Here is a 24,128-nt window from a genome sequence, read left to right on the forward strand (position 1 = left end):
TGTATAGCCAATCGGTGCTTTGAACCCAAAGAGAGCTGTGTTTTATGCAGAACGTTATGAGACATGGGAAGATGATCAAAGCCCCCCCTACCATTATAATACACATTACTCAACAGCAACATCTACCTTATCCTGGCTTGTTCGAATTGTGAGTATCTTCATTAAATTACTATACTTGTTATTTGTTTTAAACAAAGGTTAGAGACCAGTGAAGTAGAAACGAGAGATTTCAAACTCTAGCAAGACCTGAATCCTTTTTGAAAATAAGTTTTCTCATTTGCAAAATCGGGTTAGGAAGATAGATTATTGTGAGCTTCTTAAGCCTAAACCAGTTATAAAAGGAACCAGACTCCTGGAGTGCATCCTTAATATCCACTGTTTCCTTTGTCCACTGAAGGTCGCAAGCTGGCACTCTCCCCTGGCCCTCTCAGTCTTGCTTCTTGGACAGTATACCTCAAGAACAATTTCTAAATGTTTGAAAGTCTTCTTTCTGTTATTTTTTTATTTCTCCTAACTCATTAAGGTCTCTCTGATCTTTCAAATACATACACACATAGACACGCACACATACACATACATACGTAACATGCATGCACACGTATGCACATCCATGCAAGCTTCCTTGCCATCCCCACCAACCTTGCAGTTACGTTCTCTCCCTGCATAGTCACATGTAAACACAGCCTCCACTGAACTGCATTGTGCTAGGCTCATCTCTGCTCATCACATCTCATTCAGTCTTTAACCTGGCTATTCAGCTTCCACACCCATCACTTCACTGAATTGTTGTTGCAGAAGTCACAAGTTATGGTTCCCATCTCATACCGTGATCTATCTGAATGAAGCATTTGGCATCATTGTTCACTTTCTTCTTCTTGAAAGTCTTCCCTTCCATGGTTCCTTAGACAATATCCTCTCCTGGTTTATCTCCTACCATCCTAACTGCCCTGCCCAGTCTCATGCTCAGGTATTTTTTTCTCAGTGTTTCTGGTCCCCAGAATTTTTCTGTATACTTTATCCGGGCTATGCCATTCAATTATAAGCTAACGACTTCCAGCTTCTGTCTTCATTGCAAGCATTTCTCTTGGGCTCCCAACCTTTATTTTCAAGTGCCTACTGGATATTTCTACCTGAACATCTCATAATACCATAAACACCATTTCCAAAAGTGAATTTCTCATCTCCTCACAAACCTGTTGTGGTTCTTCCTGTATTTCCAACCTAAATAAATGATGTGATCGCTCACAGAGTTAACATGATCTAGATATTTTCTCTGTTTTGGCAGCCTGCTACATCCAATCAGATATCACATCAGATAGGTTCTATCAGCTAAATATCTCCGCAGTCTCCTTTCTCTATTAACCCTGGCATTTCCTTAGTTTAAGTTCCCATTATTTCTCATCTAGATTACTGCAGAAGCCCTTAACAAATCTTCTTGCCTTTCGTCTTGCCTTCTTCAATCCCGTCTAGTTAAGAGCAGTTACTGGAGTCAGATGGTCTGATTTTTTTTTAATTTTTTTAAGTTTGTTTATTTTTGACAAAGATAGAGTGCAAGCATGAGCTGGGGAGGGGCAGAGAGAGAGGGAGACACAGAATGGCTCCAGGCTCTAAGCTGTCAGCACAGAGCCTGACGCGATGCTTGAACTCATGGACTGTGAGATCATGACCTGGGCCGAAGTCAGACGCTTAACTGACTGAGACATCCAGGCGCCCCCCCCATTTTTTTTTTTTACTATAAGCAACCAAGGAGTATTATGGAATGCTAACCCAAATCTGTAAATAAATATAGTCAACAATGTCTTCTCTCCTTACCAAAATATAGCTCAGACCACTCTTTTTCATGAGACAGATTTGCCTCAGAAGCACATCAGTAAAGTAGCCTACATGAAAATGTGTGTACCTGGAACCGCATCTTCTATTTTCAAAGATTTTTTTTTCTCTGCCTAAATGACAGCTTTAGTTTGGAGGTCTTTCTCAAACATTCTCTCTGTTATGGGGACAAATTGAACTCACCACAAATATAGTATGAGTATCTTTTAAGTAGCTTGGAAATCACTGATAGGTAATATGCTATAATTACTCTTACTACAAAAAAAGATTTGCCAGAATTATGACCCAGTTTAACTTAACACAAATTTTATATTTTTTATAATCTTAAAGCAGTATGAGTAGTTTTAAAAAGTTAAGTTTAACTAACCTATGAGAAAATAAACCCAAATCTTATTTTAAAAATAAACTCTGGGGGCGCCTGGGTGGCTCAGTCGGTTAAGCGTCCCACTTCAGCTCAGGTCACGATCTCACGGTCTGGGAGTTCGAGCCCCGCGTCGGGCTCTGGGCTGATGGCTCAGAGCCTGGAGCCTGCTTCCGATTCTGTGTCTCCCTCTCTCTCTGCCCCTCCCCCGTTCATGCTCTGTCTCTCTCTGTCTCTGTCTCAAAAATAAATAAACGTTAAAAAAAATTAAAAAAAAATAAACTCTGTAATTATAAACTAAAGAAAAATACATAAAACTTTTTTTAGCCCAAAGGTATTGTCTAATTTTCTAAAGGTTTACCTTAATTACGTGAACTCAGATTCTTTTATAAAAATGTTTCTGAGCTGTTTCTTTTTTTTTTTTCCTGAGCTAACAGTTTCTTAAGAAATATTTTTTAACTCTAGCACTTTTAAAGAATAACAATTTCTATTTCTTTATTTTCTGTTAATTTTTGAGGAATATGAGATTTAAATAGGTGCCCATTTACCCCTATAAACCAATCAGAACAGAGTACCTTGGTTTATGGGTTGTAATCATTTTTTAATACACTCCAGATGTAGGGAAATACTTCACACTCACAAAAGAGTTAAAGGCTTTTCTGAATTACAGACACACAAATATATTGAGGACTTATAGCTTCTATCCTGTAATGTCAGCCACAGGTCAAAACAAAACACAGAAACACAAAAAATTACCAGTCAAGATTTCAAGGAGCTGGTGTCCTTTACAAGGGACATAAAATATGTTCTTATTTGATTTGGGCTCACAAATAGGCAGACCGGAAAACAAAAAGGCTAATAAATTTTCTGATCACCAAATGGTGAGACCATGAAACCAAATTCTCAGTCATTACCACCACCAGTGGGAAATTATGGATTAGCAGTGCATGTTACAAATGTTATAATAAAAATATCAGCAAAGGGGTTAAAAAAAAACCTAGAGAAAAAGTGTGTCAGTAAAGTTAAAGTTATATTTGCTGCTTAGAATTCACTCTACAGAGCAAGAAAAGGGATACTGGGGCTTAAGCAACCCTTGAGATATACCTCCTGTGTATTTGGCTTCATAGAGTTCATTCTCAAAGGGACTTCCAAAACTGTTAGAAAAGGAAGTTTTTAGAAAGCAGTGAAACCAGAGGTATTCATCCTGGGAGGTCTTTTCCTATCACCTTGGGTTCCATCAGGGACAGTCATTGCTGTAGTGAGCCACTGCCATAAGGAGAGTGAGACACCTTTCTCAGGTATTTTGGTGATAAAAAAAAAATCAGGAATCATTTCAGAAAGGACATTTCAACTGGGTTGTTTGAGATTTAATTGAGATTATATATGTGATATTATTTTGAAATATATAAATTGGTATTTGGTGGTTTCTGTGTGATCAAATTAGACTGAAGCCAGATTTAGAAGACTTATTTGTGTGAATCTGTAAAAATACTTGCTATCAACAGCTTGGTTTAAGTTAACAATCTTGTATCTCCAATAAAGCTAAATACTTCCTCAAGACATAAATGATAATTCATCCTTGAATTGACTTATTATTCCAGTGAAATGGAGTACAAATTTGAATCTGTACAAGAGTATGGCAGAAATTCTATGCACATTCATTCTACACATCCGCTTCTAGTATTACCTATAATAGTGCTGCACCATGGAAATAGAATGCAAGTCACTTATGTAATTTGAAATTTTTAGTAGCCACATTGAAGAGTAAAAAGAAATAGGTGAAATTAATTTTAACAAACATATTTGTTAACCCAGTATATTCAAAGTGTTACAATTTCAACACTTAACCAACATAAAAATTTTTAATGATGTATTTTACTTTTGGGGGCTACTAAGTCTTTGAAATCCAGAATGTCTTTTATATTTAGAGCACATTCAGTTTGAACGAGCCATAGTTCAGGTACTCAGGAGTCACACGTTGAAGTGCCTACTGTATTGGACAGAACAGACCTATAGGACTGCTTTTATGGGGACTCGTTTAGCTGACACATCTTATGTCACGCTGTTATAAATAGAAGTATCCTGGTCTAATAGCTTAGTAAGTGTTTAACCTAATGGCCCAGGGAATTGTGGTTTCCTCACTCCTATCCCATGGAGTTTAAGAAGTAGAAAATGCATTAAGATTCATGTCGCTAAGACTTTGTTCAAAAAAACAAAACACAGGTGAAAGTATTTGCCCTTTACCTTTCAAGTCTTTTGGACCCAAAGTCATTAAACTCATTATTTGTTTCAATCAGTTTATTGAGTACAACAATGATAATAACTGCTTTAAGATGCTAATCAACTACATATCTCATTACTTTAAATTTAAAATATTATTTTAGACAGACTAACAGTGAAGTCACTTGTCTGAATTACCAGACTCTGTAAAGCTTATTCCTTGATAGCAGCCATTGGGCAAATGATGAATTAACTATTATGGTGGAGTTTGGAGTTTCCCCAGATACTAACCAGCATAAAAGGCACACTTAACTTGGAATGTTTTTACTTTAAATCTTACCCTGAACATATAGTGTATAACATATACACAAAAGTAATTAAATCTTACTCTCTGACCTTTACATCCCTCAGTAACCTATTCACCTTCCAAATTCACTATATTCCACCTACATATTCAAATCTCATTTGTCTAATATTTAATCATAATCTTTAAGGAAGTTAAATAGGTTGTGCAAAAAAAGTTCACTTATAAATTAGTTGTTTGGAATTTGGGACTTTTAAAAATAAATTATGGTTTTTTTTGGAAAGCCTACCCAAGAGCCTGTTCACACCATACTATATCTTTAAAAGTGTATCTTTCTAGTGAAGAAATAGTGGAAACACTTTTGCAGGTATTGTAATTAAAACCAAAAGATAATGCTACTGAATATATTGTTATGTAAGTTTCAGGTATACACCTTTATGATTTGACATCTGTATTCCCTACATAGTCTAGTTACCATCCACCACCACACAGTTGACCCTCTTCACCCATTTCACCCACCACCCAAACCCGTACGTACAAAATCTACGAATTTGTTTTTGTTTTATTTCATGTGTTCATTTGTTTTGCTTGTAGGTTCCATATGAGTGAAATCTTTGTCCTTCCTTATCTGATTTACTTTGCTTAGCATGTAATACACTCAAGGTCTATCCATATTATTACAAAGGGCAAGATTTCATTCATTTTTATAGCTGAGTAGTAGTCTACTGTGTAAATGTACCTCAACTTCCTTATGCACACATCTGTCAATGGACACTTAAGTAGTTTCCATGTCTTCATTATTGTAAATTATAATACTACAATGAACATACGAGTACATGTATCTTTGCAAATTGGTCTCTTTGTATTCTTTAGACAAATACCCAGAAATAGAATAGTTGGGTCATATTATAGTTCTATTAATAACTTTTTGAGGAAGCTCCATAAAGATTTGGAATTTTTAATCAAACGCCTGATTTATAATAAGTATGCAGGTTAGTTACAAGAGTCTTTTTGAAGATTCTAAAAGATACATCTAGATTCATTTGAAAGCAATGTGAGAAAATAAACTTGTAGAGTTAAACAATGCACAATACAAATAACGGTTCCTCCATTTCCTAGAATGTAATGCTGAATTTCTCAAATGTAAAATGGGAACCATTATACCTACTCTGAAGGATAATCATGAGGACTGAATTAACTGAGATAATACAGTGCTGAGGACAGAAGGGTGCTCAGTAGCTCTTATTTCCCTTCCCTTTGATCTTTTTATGCTTTGTGTCACTTCAAGATATACACCTCTTCTTTGGTATAGTTATGTACCAAACCCTACCCATTACCCATGAATGGGATTTGCTTCAAATGAAATGAAAGGAAGGAAAAGAAGGCAGGTACGGGGGAGAGGGACTTGAGAAAAGACTTACGAGATTATGGAGCAAATATTATAGAAGACAGAAAATAAAGGGGTTGAGTGAAGAGAAGAGAAACAGGGGAACAGAGTTAGATTGCCCAGTATGGAATTGATCAGTCTGTAATCATTGAAAGGCAAGAAAGGTTGTTAGTAGTATCTTTGCAGGGGATAAAAGTGATGATAAAATTCAGTGGGACAGGTATTACCCAGCACAGGCCTAGCTAGTTTGGTTTTCTAGTACTAAAGCAGTGTTGGAAGATAGGAAGTGATCTTAGGGTAGATGTAGTTAGGAGAAGGAGGAATGCTATCAACCATTAGTATTGCAGGACCTAATAGGAAGTTCGTAAAGCCCAAGAAATGCCAGCATTTTTATTTTCTGAAATTTCTACTTAATATTTATTCATTTGTACATCTTGCAAACAGAAAGCTTTTCTAGTATAATGATAAATCATCTACTGTGGTAATGTATATGTGGAAAATGGTCAAATCAGCATATTAGGTGAAAAAATATAAAAGTTTCTTAAGCTTCATATACCACTTAATCCTCTATGTTAGCCTAAATGGAAAAAGAAAAGCCTTCCACTGTGCCTTGAACATAATAAGGAAACACATGGGAAAAGGTAATCTCCACGGTAATCAGAGCTTGAAAGATCAATACTCACTTAGAAACAAATAGGTTATCAATTTCTATTCGTACTCGACCACTGTTGCAGCTGGAGGCCTTCAGGAATAATGACAATATTTGTCAGTAATGTACTATGTGACCCTAAAACAGTTGTTAATCAGATCTTTTTAAAAGCTACTTAAAACTGTGGAATGTGGCATTCAGTATTCTCCGCTTTTGGGTGCCACCAGTTTCATAGACTTCATGACCAGAAACAAAAGTAATTCTCTAATTTCACGTTTCTTTTTGCTATGCCCATCTGGGCTATTCCTGACATACCTTTGTTAAGGTTTGAAAACCAGGAAGGACTTTATCATTTATGTCAGGATAGAGATCAGCTTTTAGTGGCTGATGATAAAAAGTAAGGTTTTGCACGTATGAATGGGTCTTCGCCCACTTCAGTGTAATAGGTTAAAAATTGTAGAGACAAGTCCCATCCCTGTAAATTAATCCCTGCCTATGGCCCACAAAGAAAAACAAAAAGATAAAAGCACATTGGCATCCTAGAATAATGAAGAAGTGGATTCTGAAGTTACTTTTTTTATAATCTTTTTTTTTATATTCGTTTCTGAGAGAGAGCAAGCAAGCAGAGGAAGGGTAGAGAGAGAGGGGGACAGAGGATCCCAAGCAGGCTCTGCACTGACAGCAGAGAGCCTGATGAGGGACTCAAACCCACAAACGGCGAGACCATGACCTAAGCCAAAGTTGGACACTCAACCGACTAAGTCACTCGGGTGCCCCTATTTATATTTTGAGAGATAGAGAGAAAGAGGGCAGGGGAAGGGCAGAGAGAGAGGGAGACCGAGAATCCCAAGCAGGCTCCACACTGTCAGCAGGAGCCCAAAGTGGGGCTCCATCCCGTGAACCGAGAGATCATGACCTGAGCCATGATCAACAGCCTGACGCTTGAGCCATCCAGGTGCCCCTGAAGAAACATTTATGAAACACAAACCATGAGCCAAGCACAATACTTGGTGCTAAGGATGCAGAGATGAATGAGGCCTAAGGCACTAAGAGTCTGGTCAGGTTGTCTGGTGAACTGGCGGTCTGGTATGAGGCCCAGCAGTGAATACTCGACACGGTGCATAAAGCTGTTGTCATTTTTATAACTCTGTGTCAGGTGAGCCACTCCAAGCTTTCCCAATATTATCTCATTGTATTTAATTCCCATAATTATCCCCAAGGTGTTGTCCTTCCCAATTAACACAGATGAAGGAACCGAAGCATAGTTATTTAACATCGCTACGTAAGGTTAAATAACTTGCCTAAAAGAAGGAAATGGTGTGTTCTACCAAGATTCAGATTTAGACCTGTCATTTTTCATTCCGTTTACCATTGCTACTTCTAGACTTGTTTTGATCCCTACTTTAATTAATGTAATTTAGTGATAAGCTACACCACATTAATTACCTAATGTTTAATAGTGAGTTAAAAATCTACAAAGCAAATTAATTAGTGAAGGTCATCTCAAAAAATTTTTCTTCCTAACTTAATTTCAGTGACATCAATTTGTCTTTCATGTCACTTAAAATCTTAAACAGCAATACGGACTTCCTGCATGCCTATCTGATTTACAGGTGAATCAGTAATACCGTCCTCTATTTATTGTTATATCATTCTTCATCCAATATCTTTGATCATACTTTTCTATCATCCAATACTGAACATAAAATATTGCTGATATGTTACAAACTTATAACACTGATGACATCTAGCCACACTAAATTTCAGGAGGAGACTGAGGACAATGAGTGTTTGTAGCTGTTGCCTTACAGCTAACGGCAACAAGAGACGTTCAAAGGGGCAAAGTCATGCTTTGTAGACATACAAGAATTAAGAGGGATTATATGTTAAAGAAAAATAACCGTTTAGGAAAATGTTGTGGAGGTTTCTTAGCATTATGGAACCTAGGGGTGATATGTCATTCCTCCTAGACTTAAGGAAGAATCAAACCACAGAAAAAGAAATGTATATTTATCTGTGTTATGCCTGTAGTTAAAACTAAGAAAGCCTTGGTAAGAATGAATGTCATTTAGGGGTGCCTGGGTGGCGCAGTCGGTTAAGCGTCCGACTTCAGCCAGGTCATGATCTCACGGCCCGTGAGTTCGAGCCCCGCGTCAGGCTCTGGGCTGATGGCTCAGAGCCTGGAGCCTGTTTCCGATTCTGTGTCTCCCTCTCTCTCTGCCCCTCCCCCGTTCATGCTCTGTCTCTCTCTGTCCCAAAAAAAATAAATAAACGTTGAAAAAAAAATTTTTTTTTAAAAGAATGAATGTCATTTAATCTTTTAAAATTCAGAAATGGGTGCCTGGGTGGCTCAGTCGGTTAAGCGTCCGACTTCGGCTCAGGTCATGATCTCACGGTTCGTGGGTTCGGGCCCCACGTCAGGCTCTGTGCTGACAGCTCAGAGCCTGGAGCCTGCTTCGGATTCTGTGTCTCCCTCTCTCTCTGCCCCTCCCATGCTCATGCTCTGTCTCCCTCTGTCTCTCAAAAACAAATAAACATTAAGATAAAGTAAAAAAAATAAATTTCAGAAACAAATTTAATGACATCAGAAATAATGTCTTTCTCCCAACACAAAAACTACACACAAAAAAAATTACAATTAAATGATTAGGACTGTGGATAGTTATCCCTAGGTTTTCTGCCATGGGAACATGTACTGGGTGGCAGACACTGTTTTTGTGAGGTAATAATGACACAATACCAAAAGGACTCGAGTTTATCTAGTCTTATTTGCACTTAATTTTATTTCATTCATTTCTTTGCCAGGTTATACATTGAGCAACTTCTATGTACCAGGAATTGTTCTAAGTGTTGGAGATAAAACAGTGAACATGACAGATATGGAATCTGTTCATGTGGGGGAGGGGGTGATAGACAAGTTACAAATCACTTAAAAATAGTGTGACAAGTGTTCCAGTGATGTATTTAGAAAATATAGGTTGTATATTTTCATACAACCTATATTCATACAACCTATATTTTCATACTGGAGATCTTGGCAAATCAAGGAAAGTCAGGAGAAAATGACATCTTGGCTGAGACATAAAGGATAGAAAGAACTTAGTCAAGTAAGGATGGTGAGGGAAAGGAATAAATTGGTACCAGGCAGAGGAAACATCACCTACAAGGGACAGGAAGTGAGAACAATGTGGCACAACCTTAGAATGTGAAGAAAGGAAGAGGAAAGATAAGTTTCCAGATCATTCAGGACCTTTTAAGACAAACTAAATAGTTTTAGACTTTCTCCTAAGCCATTGAAGGATTTTAAGCAGAACTTTGCATTTTAAAAAAGATCATCAGACCGTAATATTGTACAAGTACTTTAGTGGACTTTCATAGGTAATCTAAGGTGGCCATTCCCTACCCAATTCCACAGTGCAGTGAACAGTGCCGGAGTGGTTTTCTTATTATGTATGGCCTTAGTTATTAGAAAGAAATTCAGAGTTATAAACTAATAATAATGCAAAGTCATTCATCATTAAATCATAGAGCACTAGTATTCCATCATCTTATGGGTCAGAAGACTGAAGCCCAAGAAGCAAAATGGACTGACATTTTGTGACAAGTGCCTCAGCAGCCCAGTCAGGCCCAGACAGGTACCTCCTGACTCCCGGATGTAGGCATCTTTCCAGGTCCCTGCACTGTTCCGACCTCGTGAGGGTTTCAAAGACAATCCTATTTTATTTCGGGTGAAACAAGGGCAGTTGTGTTCAGAAGGGTCAAATTCCTCATTCTTCTTTTTGCTCAGGAACCTTTCACAACCTTCTTCCTCAATGCAAATGATGGAAAATTTGACCATCCAGATCGAACCTTCTCATCGGTTGCAAGGTCATGGAGAACCAGTCAGAGAGATACTTCTGATGTAAAGGTAGGCTCTTTTATTTGTTGATACTAATTTAATTTCAAAAGTGCTGAAATCTTGATTTTTTAATTTAAATGACTATATAAGACATTTTATACTACAGTTTTCTTCCATCGTACTTTAAAATCACGTGGCACATCTAACCTAAAAGGAAACGAGAGGAAATAATCATGAGCATCACAGAAAATGATTCAGAATTCATTTATGTTATTCAGTTAAGGTATTTTCGTTATTTCAAAAAATTCCTATCTAATTTAGATCGAATAATCTGGAGATGGAAAGAAAAGGCCATAAATTGCTTTTCCTGCTGTTAACTCAATATTTGGCCCATTCCATAAAACACAGCAGGAATTGGATTTGACCTTAATGTGTCATATTGTTATAGCTTGCCCAGCTTTGGGTTTATGTAGCCTGGGGCAATTAATAAAGCATTAATGACAAGACCCATTTAAAATGTAGGCTTTCCTGTACAGCCTTAGCTTTTACTTGACTGTGCCTGGGGATACTATGCAACAATACACATTAGATTAAACCAACACACACACGATACTGAGGAACAGCCAGGGAGCAGAGTAATTTTACAGTTGGTACTACTTAACTATTGTTAAATACAAAGATTTGTTATTCATTTACATAGGCTTTTGTTTAAGAAAAAAAAGGTTGTATTCAAAACAATAAAATACATTTGTTCTCTCATTTTTTTCTCTGATAATGAGATACGGTCAGGTTATTGCATAGGTATATGTGTTTCTTATCCTAAGCCCTCTTTCTTCAAGGCACATTTTTCCCCATCACTGCCACTCATATTGTTAGAAAAAAAAATATTATGGTATTATTACACTTAAGGTCTTAATCCAACAAAAGGCAGTGAACTAAAGTCAAAATTTTCATATTTTTGCTTATCTATTGCAAACATTTTTAACAAGGCAATTACAACCTTATGGAACTGTAAGAAAACTGGATGAGTACAACTTTGCTCAGTTCTTTTCAAAAGTGGAAAACAAAATGGATCTAACAAGTGTGTAGCTAATCCATACATTTTGTTTATTGCTATCAAAGATAATTCGGAGCTGTATCCACATTGTATCAGATTTTTTTCACGTGAAAATGCCTGCTCACTCTTATTAGACATCATCACAAAAAAGAAAATTGGCTTTTCAGCCTAATTCAAAGATCTACCCTTACAAACCTACTCACAGATCAGTTAATCACTCTAATTTACATAGTTTTAGACTTATTTTCTAGCCTGAGAACTTTATTGATGCTTCTTATCACCAAAAATATCTCACCAAGTTACAGGTCAGTCTCTGATGACCAATGTTCATACCAGGCTTTTCCCTTTTAAAACTGCTAGGATTTCTCCCGGCACATTCCTGTTGTAGAACTTTTAAGAAATGCATACATTTTGTTACCATTGTGTTGCTTTGGTTCCTGGGGCTCACATCACCAATGATAGTGGCCATCACTATCTGGGGAGGTTTTTCTCTTTTTTTATCCTCAAGCAGCTGTGCTGAATACAAACAGGACCTATTCCCCCAACCCTGGACTTAATTAGTTCATAACAAGCTCATTTCCCCAGGTTGACATTCCATGGATTTTCCCATCTTCCATTCCCTTTCATACTTTATGATAGGTGTACCTTGAATTACTTTCCATATAGATCCTTTCTTTTTAAAGGCTGCACATTGCGCACATACACAATAATTTATTTTGACAATCTCCTGTTTATAGATAGCTTGTCTTTCTCTCTGATTGTTACTGTTAAACACGAGGCTGTAGTAAACAGCCTTGCAAAGTCATCTTGATGTATATATGTATATACATGGTATATATGTAAAGGCTAATTTCTACTAATGGCTAAATGGCTATACACACTTTTAATTTTGAAAGATATTGCCAAAGCATTATTCACAGAGATGGTAATTCACTCCCTAGAGCAGTGTGTGAGGATGCCTCCTTCCCCACAGCCCCCCTCATCACTATTTTAATAAATGGTGTAATTTTTGCTAATCCGGTGAGTGAAAATAGAGTTGTCTTTGTTTGGGCTTGCATGTCATTAATTATGAGTGAAACTGAGGATTTTGCATATATTTATTGACCTGTAAACTTACTCCAGTCTTTTCCCATTTTTCAGTTGGGTCATATGTCTTTTTCTTATTGATTTGAAAAAGATCTTTGAAATTGCATCAAGTTGCATTACAAGTATGTTTTCTCAGTCTTTTTGTTGTGCTGTATTTCAGATGTGTGTGTGTGTGTGTGTGTGTCCAAATGTATCAGTCTTTCCATTTATAGCTGTCAGAGTTTGAGGGTCCTCATCAAGGAAAAGTTAGAGAAGTTTTTTGGCAATACTGGTAGTAACTTGAGGTTTTCTACATTCATGTTTAAATACACTGATCAAAGCGCACAGTATTTTTTTTCCCTCTAAAATAATACTTCATTTAGCAGGGAAGAATATGTTACCAAGAGCAATAATAGCTTTTCTAACCGGGTGTTAAAAACCTAAGCTTTTGATTTCTTATCCCCAAGCTGTTAAATAAAGCATTGGATATAAATTTAAGGAACTGCAGTTCCATTTGTGAAGAAAAGTATGTCTGCTGTATTTACTTAGATAATCGTTTAAGAAAGAACTAGAATAGAGTAGATGGCTTTATTCTGTCTCTCTTTATTAAGATCATTCTCTTCCTGTGATAATGAATACAAGCTGGGCAGAGATGGAGTGTTGGTGAAGTGACCTTTCAGGAGCCAGTTCCCCTGAGTTAAGTCAGACTAGTTAGTTTTTTATTTATTTATTTTATTTCCCTTTTCTATAGTAGTCTTGGTAACACTGACATTCAACTTACTGGAGTTCTTACACTAAGATTCCTTAATGCCTTCAAAAGTTGTTATATTACTTTTGAATAGCTATGTAGATGTCAGAAAAGGTAGCTGTGACAAAATGTCATTAAGGTGACATAGTGTAAATTAATACAGTTAATGGAGGTGCTCACCACTGACTCATTGACCCATTATGAGCTCTTGTGGAATTAACGGATGCCAGGGCATCAATCTTTTGAAAAAAAGGGAAAAAAGAGATGGCAGCTTTAAAACCTTGCAGTGAATTCTATTAGAAAAGTGAAAACGTCTGGGTTGGATTTGATTTCTCTAGGAAGCCATATAATGGTATGCTCTCTCAGCAAAATATATTAAACTGAAGTGTCAGATTTGATGCAATAGGTATACAATTATGATAGTGTTAATAGTGGTCTTCTATCACTCTAAGACATACTTTCAAGTCCAATTTCTCAGCAGCTTGAACTTGTCATAAGCTTGTAAATTAGAAATTGTGTTTGAGGATATTTTCTTATTATTGACAGAATGCATATAACACTATTAACTGTACCACGGGGCTTTAGTGTAGCTGTTAAAATAAACCAGAAATCACATTTGCAGACACATAATGCCTGTTATAATATTCATCTTGCCATTTCTTGAGTAATATTTGGTGTCTTTCTGTACTGTTTTTCATTTAGGAAATCTTAAGCTACTTGGACTCTTTCCTTAAAGAGAAGCTGATTAACAGAAACCTAGCAAGGGGACGAGAGTAAACAGAAGAGCCTTTATGTGAAGTAGGCAAGATAGTGCCGAAAGTACCTCTGAAGGAGCACACTTAGAAGTTACGATAGTAGAGTTCATTCTTTTCGAATGGTTCTCCATAGTTTTTAAACATGCTTCTTGGTTAGTTATTTGACACAGTCTTCAAAACATCCCTGTGAAATAGCTATCACGATTCTCGTTTTGTAAAGAAGGTTCAGAGATATTAAGTGGCCTGCCTAAGTTCACACAGTGGGGAAGGAGGAAGCCAGAAGTAGCACTGAGGTCTATTCAGTTCTTTGCAGTGTGTATTCATTGGATGGCAGGCTGCCGTGATTTTCCTGCATATGATCATATAACCACATCCAACCGCTTTAACTAGTTTGGGATAATTGGACCATCAAGGTTTACTTTAATCATTTATTGCTGTGTAACAAAACACCCCAAACCTTAGTGCCGTAAAAAAAAAAAACTTACAACCCTTTATTTCCCCAGAGTTCTGCAGTCAGAATAGGGTTCGTCATGTACAGCTTGTCTCTGGTTCACCTGGGGTCAACTGGGGTGTCTTGTCTGAGTCTGGAGGATTCAAGCTGACTTTACTCACTTATCTGTTGCTTTAGCAAGAATGGCTGGAACAGCTAGGGCCCGGCTGGTCCTCTTTCTTTACATAGTCTTTCTAAGAAAATCACACTTTCTTTCATGGGGGTTGCTACCAAAAGGTTGAAAAAAATGGGAACTGCAAGGCTACTTCATGCCTAGGCTTAAAACTCCAATAGTGTTGGGGCACCTGGGTGACTCAGTCAGTTAAGCGTCCAACTCTTGATTTCAGGTCAGGTCATGATCTCATGGTTCCTGAGTTCAAGCCTCATATTGGGTTCTGTGCTGACAGCATGGAGCCTGCTTGGGATTCTCTCTACACTCCCCTGTCTCTGCCCCTCCCCCACTTGCACTGTCTCTCTCTCTCTCTCTCTCTCTCTCTCTCTCTCTCTCTCTCTTTCTCTCTCTCTCTCTCTTTCAAAATAAATAAATAAACTTAAAAATAAAAAAAGTCACTTAGTGTTACCCCTATAGCATTCTGTTGGTCAAAACAAGTCACAGGACGAGCCCAAATGAACTTTGCTTCCTGGTGAGATAAGTAGTGAAGTCACATTACAAGAAGACATGGTGGTTAGAAGGATTTTTGTGACCATCTCTGCAAACAGTCTACTAAGGTCCTCTCTCCGATCACAGTTCACATTCCTCCTAAATGCAAAATATAATCAGCTTGTTAGCTACATCAGGCTCAAAATCTCGTATCTCATGGTCTATATTAGGTCTAGATACAGATAAGGTGGAGAAATTCCTAATTAGGATACCTGGAAACTAGAAATACAGCTTTTCTGTCCCGTGTACACTCAGCATATGATGGTGAGTCAGAAACAGGTGAACCTCAACAGACTCTGTTCCAAAGGAGGGGATGTGGGAGTTAGATAGCAGTGGCACGTGTGGTCAGTTTCCTAGACTGTGGGGATGGGTCCTCTGGGACCTTGGCTTCGCCCTCTGAATCAGTTTTCTTTTCCATAAGAGATAGCCCTTGTTTGCAGCTCAGTGGCTTTCTCTAAATGATTATAGAAAGTTGGGACCAGGTCACCTTCAGCCTCCTTTAAAATTCTGTGCACTTGGTATATATCAAATTATAGTTCATTATTAGGAAAAAGCTTTCACTCAAAACTCATTTTGAGATAGGATCCTTTCTACTTCTGCACATGAGTTAAGATGCTATTTATAATGCCCTTAAGATTCTTAGAATCCCTCTGTGTAGCTGAATTAATTGGTCTACACTCCACCACCTTGAATTTTGCTGAGCTCGGGTATAAGGTGGGATACAGCCACGCCCTTTCCCTCTGGCCATATTTGATTTGCAGCACTTTGTGATGGACCTTTGTTCTGAACCTGTTTCTTATTTTGAGAATCTTTTGGCATCAGAATACATTGTCCTAGGCCCTTATATCTCCCCAAAATATTGCTTTAAAACTGAGCTGTTTCTTCCTTAGCTCAGAAGACCTTATCCATAGACCATTCAAAGAAGCCAGTGGCCACTTTCAGCATCCTGCCTGCAAATCTCCTAAACCAGAGCACAAGTTCATTAGATGCTTTTCTCTTATTTTTGAAATTATTGCAAGAAACAGTCTTGTTAATTTTCCACCACCACGTAACACCGGTTGCTTTTCTCCTGCTTGCTGATTGATCTTCCAGACTCTACCCAGTCTCCTCACGGCCTTTGCAGCCTCTGTCTCCTTCCTGGTCCTGATGCCAGTGCCATGTTTGAGTTTTTATTACTTCGCACTCCACTCCCAGGCATCAATTTCAGTTTCCATTATGTATTACTGTGGAACAAAGCACCCCAAAACTTTGTTTTAAAACCACAGCAAGTATTTATTTGTTGACAGTTATGCATTTGGAGTTAAGGCCCAGCAAGGATTGCTCACCGCTGTGCTCCACGGCAACAGCTGGAGGGAAAGGGCCGGGCCACAGAACCCATCGTGGCTTCACGCACATATTCCGTCGCCCATCTGAGCTTGCTGGAATAGCTCGGACTGTCCACACATGTCTGTCCCTTTCTACGATCACTCCAGCAAGGGGGCCACACTACTTTCTGTGATGGTCAGCTTCTAAGTGGATAAAAACAGAAGTTACAGGGCCTCTGAGGTCTTAGGGTTCTCTAGAAGCCCTACAGTGTCATTTTTTCACATTCTGTGTGTCGAAATGTGCCTGCCCATATTCCAAGGGAGAAAAAGTAGACTCCACCACTTTATGGGATGAATGGGAAAGTGGAATTGCCAAAGAGGACACAGAGGACATGGAAAGGTCTTTGAAAAAGTTCTACAAGCAACTAATTTTAAGAAGTTAGAAGTTCTAGTTTGGTTTATACCGTTCAGTTCAATCTGATCGTGCATTTAGACAAAACGAAAATCTGAAGTGCAAATAACTTATAAAAATATGTCTGATTAGGCTAGTAGGTAAGATACAAGATTGTATGTTTGATAAAAACATTTTAGTCATCTGAATTGTCTACATAGGTGTGCATTCAAACAAACACCCAAAGTGACAGCTTTGTTACTGGTTACAGTATGTGCTTTGGTACTGGGGCAAACTCAGCAGCAATATTTTTGATCTGCATGGAAAAAAAGTTGATAGAATAAATAGTCTCTATAATATATTTTGCATAAAGCTATTAAATGCATTGTTTTACACACTGTCCCCATTTAATCCTCACATCTACCCTGTGAGTTAATTACTATTATCATCACAATTTTGCATATTGAAGAAACTGATTTTTTTTTCCAAAAGGTTAAGAAACTTACCCAAGCTAGCAGGAAGTCCAGATTTAGACTCAGATCTACTTGATCCTGATGCACATAAAGTAACACTTCCTTGCTAGAAGAAAAGATAATCCCCAAACTGCCTGCCTACCCCTTTTCCCCCTTATCTTCAACTAACTGGTCATCCTAAGTACCCCTGCATTAACCAACACAGCCTGAAAACCAGGCCTTCAATATTGTTCTTATCACTCTTTCATGCCTGAAATTCAGGAGATGATAAACATATAGCAATAATTGATTCATTTTTTTTATCTCACATATTTGTATTGAGTATCTATTATGTTCTAGGCACCATTCCTACCAACTGAGTGGTGTGAACCAGAGAGCAAACTGGACAATGATTCCTACCGTCATAGGAGTCCCAGTATAGTGGGACACAGGAGCTATATATATACTATATGGTATATATATGTATATATATATGTATGTATATGTGTATATATATGTATATGTATATATGTATATATATGTGTATATATATGTATATGTATATATATGTGTATATATATACATATATATATAAAGAAAATCAGCATCGCTATGCAGAAAATCAAAACAGAATGAAGTCCCTACAGAATGACTGGGTTGCTGCTTCAGAAGGCAAAATAGAGAATATATGAGCAGAGACCCTGGATTTAAAGTGTTTGATATTGATTTCTGGCTTTACCACCTATTTCCACTGTAATCATTAGCAAATTACTTACCTTCTCTTTGCCTCAGTTTTCATGTCTAAAAAGTGGGAAGAATGGGAATACCTATCTCATGAAATTTTGCCAGGATTAAGAAAATATATGTAAAGCACTTAGAACAGTACCAAGATATAGTATGGTACAAATAAATTCTGCCTGCTGTTTTAAGATTGAACGACCAGAGGTAACATTTCAGCTGATTTCTTGTCTTGAAGCCAAGATACAATCATGGCCATCTTCTTGGATATAACAGCTGAGTCTCAGAGATGAAACTCTTCTTATTCTTTAGGTTTTTCTTTTTTAATAATCAAACCTTCTAAGTTATATACACGTGAATATAAATTATATACTATTGTCCTGCATTTATATGCTAACATTACATTTAAAAATGCTATTTGAAACAAGATTTTTTTAGTCTTTTAATTTTAAAAATTAAAAATAAAATGGAGACATAAACATTTACACTCACTCTGCTGCTTTAGCAACTTCTCCCTAGACTTCGTGAGTTCACTCTCTACCTTCCCCTTCGGGGGAAAAAAACAAACAAACAAACAAACAAAAATCCCCAAACCTCCCCAGCTCAGGACTTCAGGCTCAGTCACATATAGCTCTGGTCTTTGGAAGCTTTTAGGGGCCTCGCAATTAAGCTGAGCTCCAGGAATTTCTTTATATCTGCCTTAAAAATGTGTCTGTTTGTGACTGTTCCCTCTATTCGAAATCTGAAAGCATTTCTTCCACTCTTCAAACCCTCAAATCAGGCTTCTAACAGCTTAGTCCAGCATCTCAGTGAACACCCTAATTAGTGATCGCAGTCTGGTGGTTCAGATGAGGACTGGAGTGGAGGACACGGCCTTCTTGAAGGGATGGTCTGGAAGGATCATCTGGAAGGCCCCAGTAATGCTACCTTTTCATATAACTGGCCTTGCCTTCCCTGAATGTTCCTGATGAAATACTTAACTCGTCCTCCTGACTTCCTGTGTAACCATCAGGGCAGAACTTTCTTGGCCCTGCTTCGCTGCTTCTCCTTGGTGGCAGCCAGCTTTTAGCCCCTTCTTATGCCAGAGAGTTTAAATTAAAATGAAGTAGGTCTTGTTTCTTCCACTTCTGTATTTGGAGTACAATTTTGTCAGCAACTTTACAATGAAATTCTTCTGTATTTTAAAGTGAACACTTTTATGCTGCTAAACCTCTTATACATAACTAAGCTAAGCAAGATCATGTTTTCTAAGCTGCAAACATTGCCCCTCAAAGGGTACAAATGTTATTTTGGGGGTTCATCCTTCTTCTTTTATTTAATAAAGTCCTTCACTGGCTCCTTTCCAATCTTGAGGCATTCCTCCAACCATCTGCATATTCCCCAGAAGATTTCTAGTGATATTAAAATAACTTTACCTAATATCTTCATCGATAGCTTAATATTTAATGAGCACCTGCTACATATAAAGTATAACACCAAGAGCTACGAGGGATCAACAAAATATAAACCTTGTAATATCAGGCTTGAAAAGCTGCTTTGCCCAAACTGTTATTAATATAAAATCCTAGGGCTTTGTTGCCTTTGTGAATCTAGTTTAATGACATTCAGGAAAATAGTATTATAGTGGTAAATAGGTTAATAATAACCAGACAGTTTATGTGACCCTAAACCACAGGGGGGAAAAATGGAAATAATATATTTGGAAAACATTACAAAGCACCAAGACAGGTGAAGATAAATTAAGACTCTTTGGGCTGGTTAAATAAAAAATAAATTTATGTTGCTTTATCCATGTGGCTATATCTCTCTGTCCTCAAGGAAGCTTATATAGTCTAGTTCTGGAGATAAGACATGAACACAAATAACTGATGAAAGGCAGTAAGGGAAATCCCTGACTTATGTGAGTCTACTACATATAAATCACCCTGCAGAGAAAGCGACTGCGTGATCTTACATTCTTTTCCCCCTTTTGGAACGCTATTGCTGTTCCATGTCAGATAAAGAATGGGTAATGCCCAAACAGCCATATTCTTAACTTTTTCTACATCCTTTACTAATTGTCTGTGTTTTCCCAAACTGCGAGAGTAAGATCAAAAGAATATCGTTAAGTTTTACCTTAATGCATTGAAATGAGAAGTTAATAATTATTGTTTTGGTCAGCTCCGGCAGCTATATTTTTACCATAAGCTAGGGAACTTATAAAGAACAGAAATGTATTTCTCACAGTTGTAGAGGCTGGAGGTCCAAAGCTAAGGTGCCCACATGGTCAGGTTCAGTGTCTGGTGAGCACCTGCTTCCTGGTTCACAGACAGCCATTGTCTTGCTGTGTCTTCACGTGGCCAAGAGACAGGCTCCCTCAAGACCCCTTTCAGGACACTACTCCCATTCCTGAGGGCTCCACATCTAACTCTAATTACCTTCCAAAGACTCCGCCTCCTAATACCAGCATAGAGGACAGAGTTTCAACCTTTGCATTTTAGAAACATCAGATCATAATGATTATGTGCTTCTGATTGCATACAGATCAATGAGAATGGTAATGATGCTTTGCTTCTACCTTCTAATCAGTGATCACACACCTTTACCAGATTGCTCCTTCAAAGCAATATAATATACACCATCAGTGTGTACCCAGTCCAGAAATCAGCTGATTACAGTCATTGCTGATAGAATATTTCTGAATCAGTGTTTAGCTCTTGTGTTACCCACTAACTAAACTGTATCACGATTTGCAAATAGGATGTTTGTTTACCTGTTAGTTTTTTTTTCAGCCCCTTCTCAGTTTCCCCTTTTACATACCGTTCACTGAAAATGTACATTAATTTATGTTAATATCACCATAATTCTCCTTCCCCACACTTTCTTGTGGCCTTGAAGTTGTGTAGTTTGTTGTTAATGAATGACTGTCTTGCAGTGTGAACCACCTAATTCCCTCTGTTCTTTGCAGGCCCATCCTCACCTCTGTCACAGGTTACCCTCCCTGCTGAAGTCCCACAGTCACCACAAGTCACACTTGCCCTTCCCCCTTCCCTCCTGTTCTGCTTGCTGCTTCTGGTTCCCCTTCTCCCCACATATGCACAGATGCCCAGTCTCTGTCCTCTGCAGTCCAACCTTTATGTTGCCACCCAATGTCTTGTTACAAAACAAATCTGCCCAATAACACAAGATCCAAACAGCTTAGCTTGGCATAAAACTTCCTTCATCATCGGGCTCCATATAACTCTTACCATCCCACCTCCCCCATCTTCACCTTCCCCCCCCCAGTATGTCCTATTCTCCACCCACACTCAGTCCTTACCCCTTCTTGATTATACTTCCTGATGGTCCCCTGCCCCCTCCCCCTGCCTTTTCTTAGCCAGAGCCAAATTCAACTGTCTGGTCTCGAGTGAAGTCTCTCCTGACTTGCCCTGTGTTGTCTGCCTTCTCCTCTGTGCTTCCTTGCACTTGGTTTCTACTCCTCTCGAGCAGTTATTATTGTGTATTACAACCATCTGTTTGTGTATTTACCCCACAGAGCAGATTATAAATTACTTGAAATAAAACTATGTCTTGTTCACTTTTTTCTTCCCTTGTACCTGTCGCAGTGCCCTGTACCCAAACTTTATTATGTTTTATGTTTTTTACAGCTCACATTTATCATCATCAGAATGGATAATAATCAAATTCTCACAGAGCATTACTAAGATAAACACCTACTTAGGCCATAATAGACAAATGTTGATTTCAGCAGGAGAACCCATAAAGAGAAAGCTTTTGTGTATGCTGTTCTTAGAAAGTTAGTAATTTGATTTATTTGAAGCTATCAGCGTCTGGTGTTTTGGGATTTTTGTTTCTTTGTTTTTTTAATTTTTCTATGAATCTCTAGAGAAGACCACAGGAAGAGTTGAATTTCAGGTACTACATTATCAGTGTAGATCATATTACATAAATAAATGTCCTTATGCTTTTCACGATATAAGGTTAATTTAACCTTCATCTTGATATTTGAAAAGATTGTTGTTGTTGTTTATGATATAGATGGTGTACATAAAAACTACAGTGGTTTATGTTTTTTTTGGTTTTGTTTGCATTTTCTCCCAGTTACTTAAAAAACTGACAACAAAAAAACATTTCTAGGGTCATAAAAACAGTTCATTTCCATATCTGATTTGTTCTAAAAGAACATAAACCTCATATTAGACATTGTGCATCAAACACGAGTTTGCTTGAATCGTGTTGTTCATGCCATCTTTATATACAAATAACACAAGATGTCTTTGGATCCAGTTTATTAAGAAGTTACCATCCAGGTGCCATGTGTTGAACATTTAAAACTTATTGTCATGTTGTATATCATCTCTTCATTGTGCTTAGTGATAGGTACAAAAGTAATTAATTGTGCCAAATTATAAAATAAAACTATTAATCATTTTATAAAAAAATATGTAGTATAATTGACAGTGTGATCAAAAAGAAAAGTAGAAGATATTACATGATTTTTAACCATTATTGGCAACAACTTTTTTTTTAATTTGAGTATTAATAATATTTAGAAAAGGTTGTTGAGTGTCATAGACTTGTAGATATAGCTTTACATATTTGTTTGATAATACTACTAGGAACTATTGTTGATTCTGTAACCCTTTTAACTAATTGTAGCAAGATAAGATTGAAAGTCTTATAAATTATCAAATAAAATGTTCAAGAAAAATATTGCTCTTCTCCTTTCTTCACCTCTCTTCCTTCTCTTCCTCTCATCTAAAGAAAATCAAATACAGAATTGAATTAAATAATAAACTATTGGATTTAAAGAAAGAGTTTAATTCAGTTTATAGTTAACAAGTTATAATAGTTTTATTCAACTCACTTTTAAAGTGATTTAATATGTCACATTTTTCTTCCTGGCAGGAACTAATTCCAGAGTTCTATTACCTACCAGAGATGTTTGTCAACAGTAATGGATACAATCTTGGAGTCAGAGAAGATGAAGTTGTGGTAAATGACGTTGGTCTTCCCCCTTGGGCAAAAAAACCTGAAGACTTTGTACGGATCAACAGGATGGTAAGAGAGATTTTGTTTTTGCTTGAGCAGTCCTCAAGAAGTGAAAATACTCTGTTGTTTTATTTTGTTTCTAACTATTTAGCAAATTGTCTTTTAACATCTGTAAACACAAGGTTAAAATTTTAAGGAAGAAAAGGCAAGCATTTTACTATTGTCTTTTGACATCGTTCTTTGTTGTGGAGTGGATTTTCCTTTCATGAAGACTAATAAAGGAATGGTAATTCAGTTATATTTGCTCCCTTAGGAGATGATAATCAGATGAGCATCTGTTGACTAATATAAGATATTCTAAAATGCTTGAAATAAATGGCCATTTCTTATTTTTGTCTACCGGCTAAATCTGTACTCTTTTTTGACTCCTAAAATATTCAAAAGCAAATAATTTACATTGAGAATATATTTGCATGCAGGAAATTATAAGTTAGGAAACATACCTTAAAATATAATATACTTGTCTTTAAGAGAACATCTAGTGAACATTCATAGATTCAAAATATCATTACTTTTTTAAATCTATAGGACAGATACCTGGTTGTTCAGATAGAAAATGTGTAAATAGGGAAAAAATGTATAAATAGAATGTTTGCATGTGGGAACTTTATAGCTTTTGGTATATTTTTATCCATTATTTAAGGAGACTTTAATCTCAATGTGGCTATGATATACGGAAATGAACTACTTTACCAAACAACCTCCCTAGTGTACTATTATTCTTGGTAAAGTGAGGAATTATACTAAAAAAGCCAGTGACCCAAATGTATAACTTTTTAATATTTTTAAGTTTATTTATTTGGGGGGGGCGGGAGACAGGGGCAGCATGAGCGGGGGAGGGGCAGCA

The 24,128-nt window shown here is 37.2% G+C and overlaps 1 protein-coding gene across 7 annotated transcripts in view; it reads left to right on the top strand.

Moving 5' to 3' along the window:
- NBEA (neurobeachin) overlaps positions 1-24,128 on the top strand; it is a 691,423-nt gene that overhangs the window by 601,887 nt on the left and 65,408 nt on the right. For all 7 annotated transcript variants that reach the window (XM_047078787.1, XM_047078803.1, XM_047078809.1 and 4 more), the window contains 3 exons: positions 8-148; positions 10,539-10,658; positions 23,138-23,290. In XM_047078787.1, coding sequence (XP_046934743.1) covers positions 8-148; positions 10,539-10,658; positions 23,138-23,290 — 414 coding nt within the window. The remainder of the gene's footprint in view (positions 1-7; positions 149-10,538; positions 10,659-23,137; positions 23,291-24,128) is intronic.

The sequence above is a fragment of the Lynx rufus genome, unplaced genomic scaffold, assembly GCF_022079265.1.
Source record: "Lynx rufus isolate CCGP_SWC_20201006 ecotype Redwood Valley unplaced genomic scaffold, mLynRuf1.p SCAF_1, whole genome shotgun sequence".
NCBI lineage: Eukaryota > Metazoa > Chordata > Mammalia > Carnivora > Felidae > Lynx > Lynx rufus.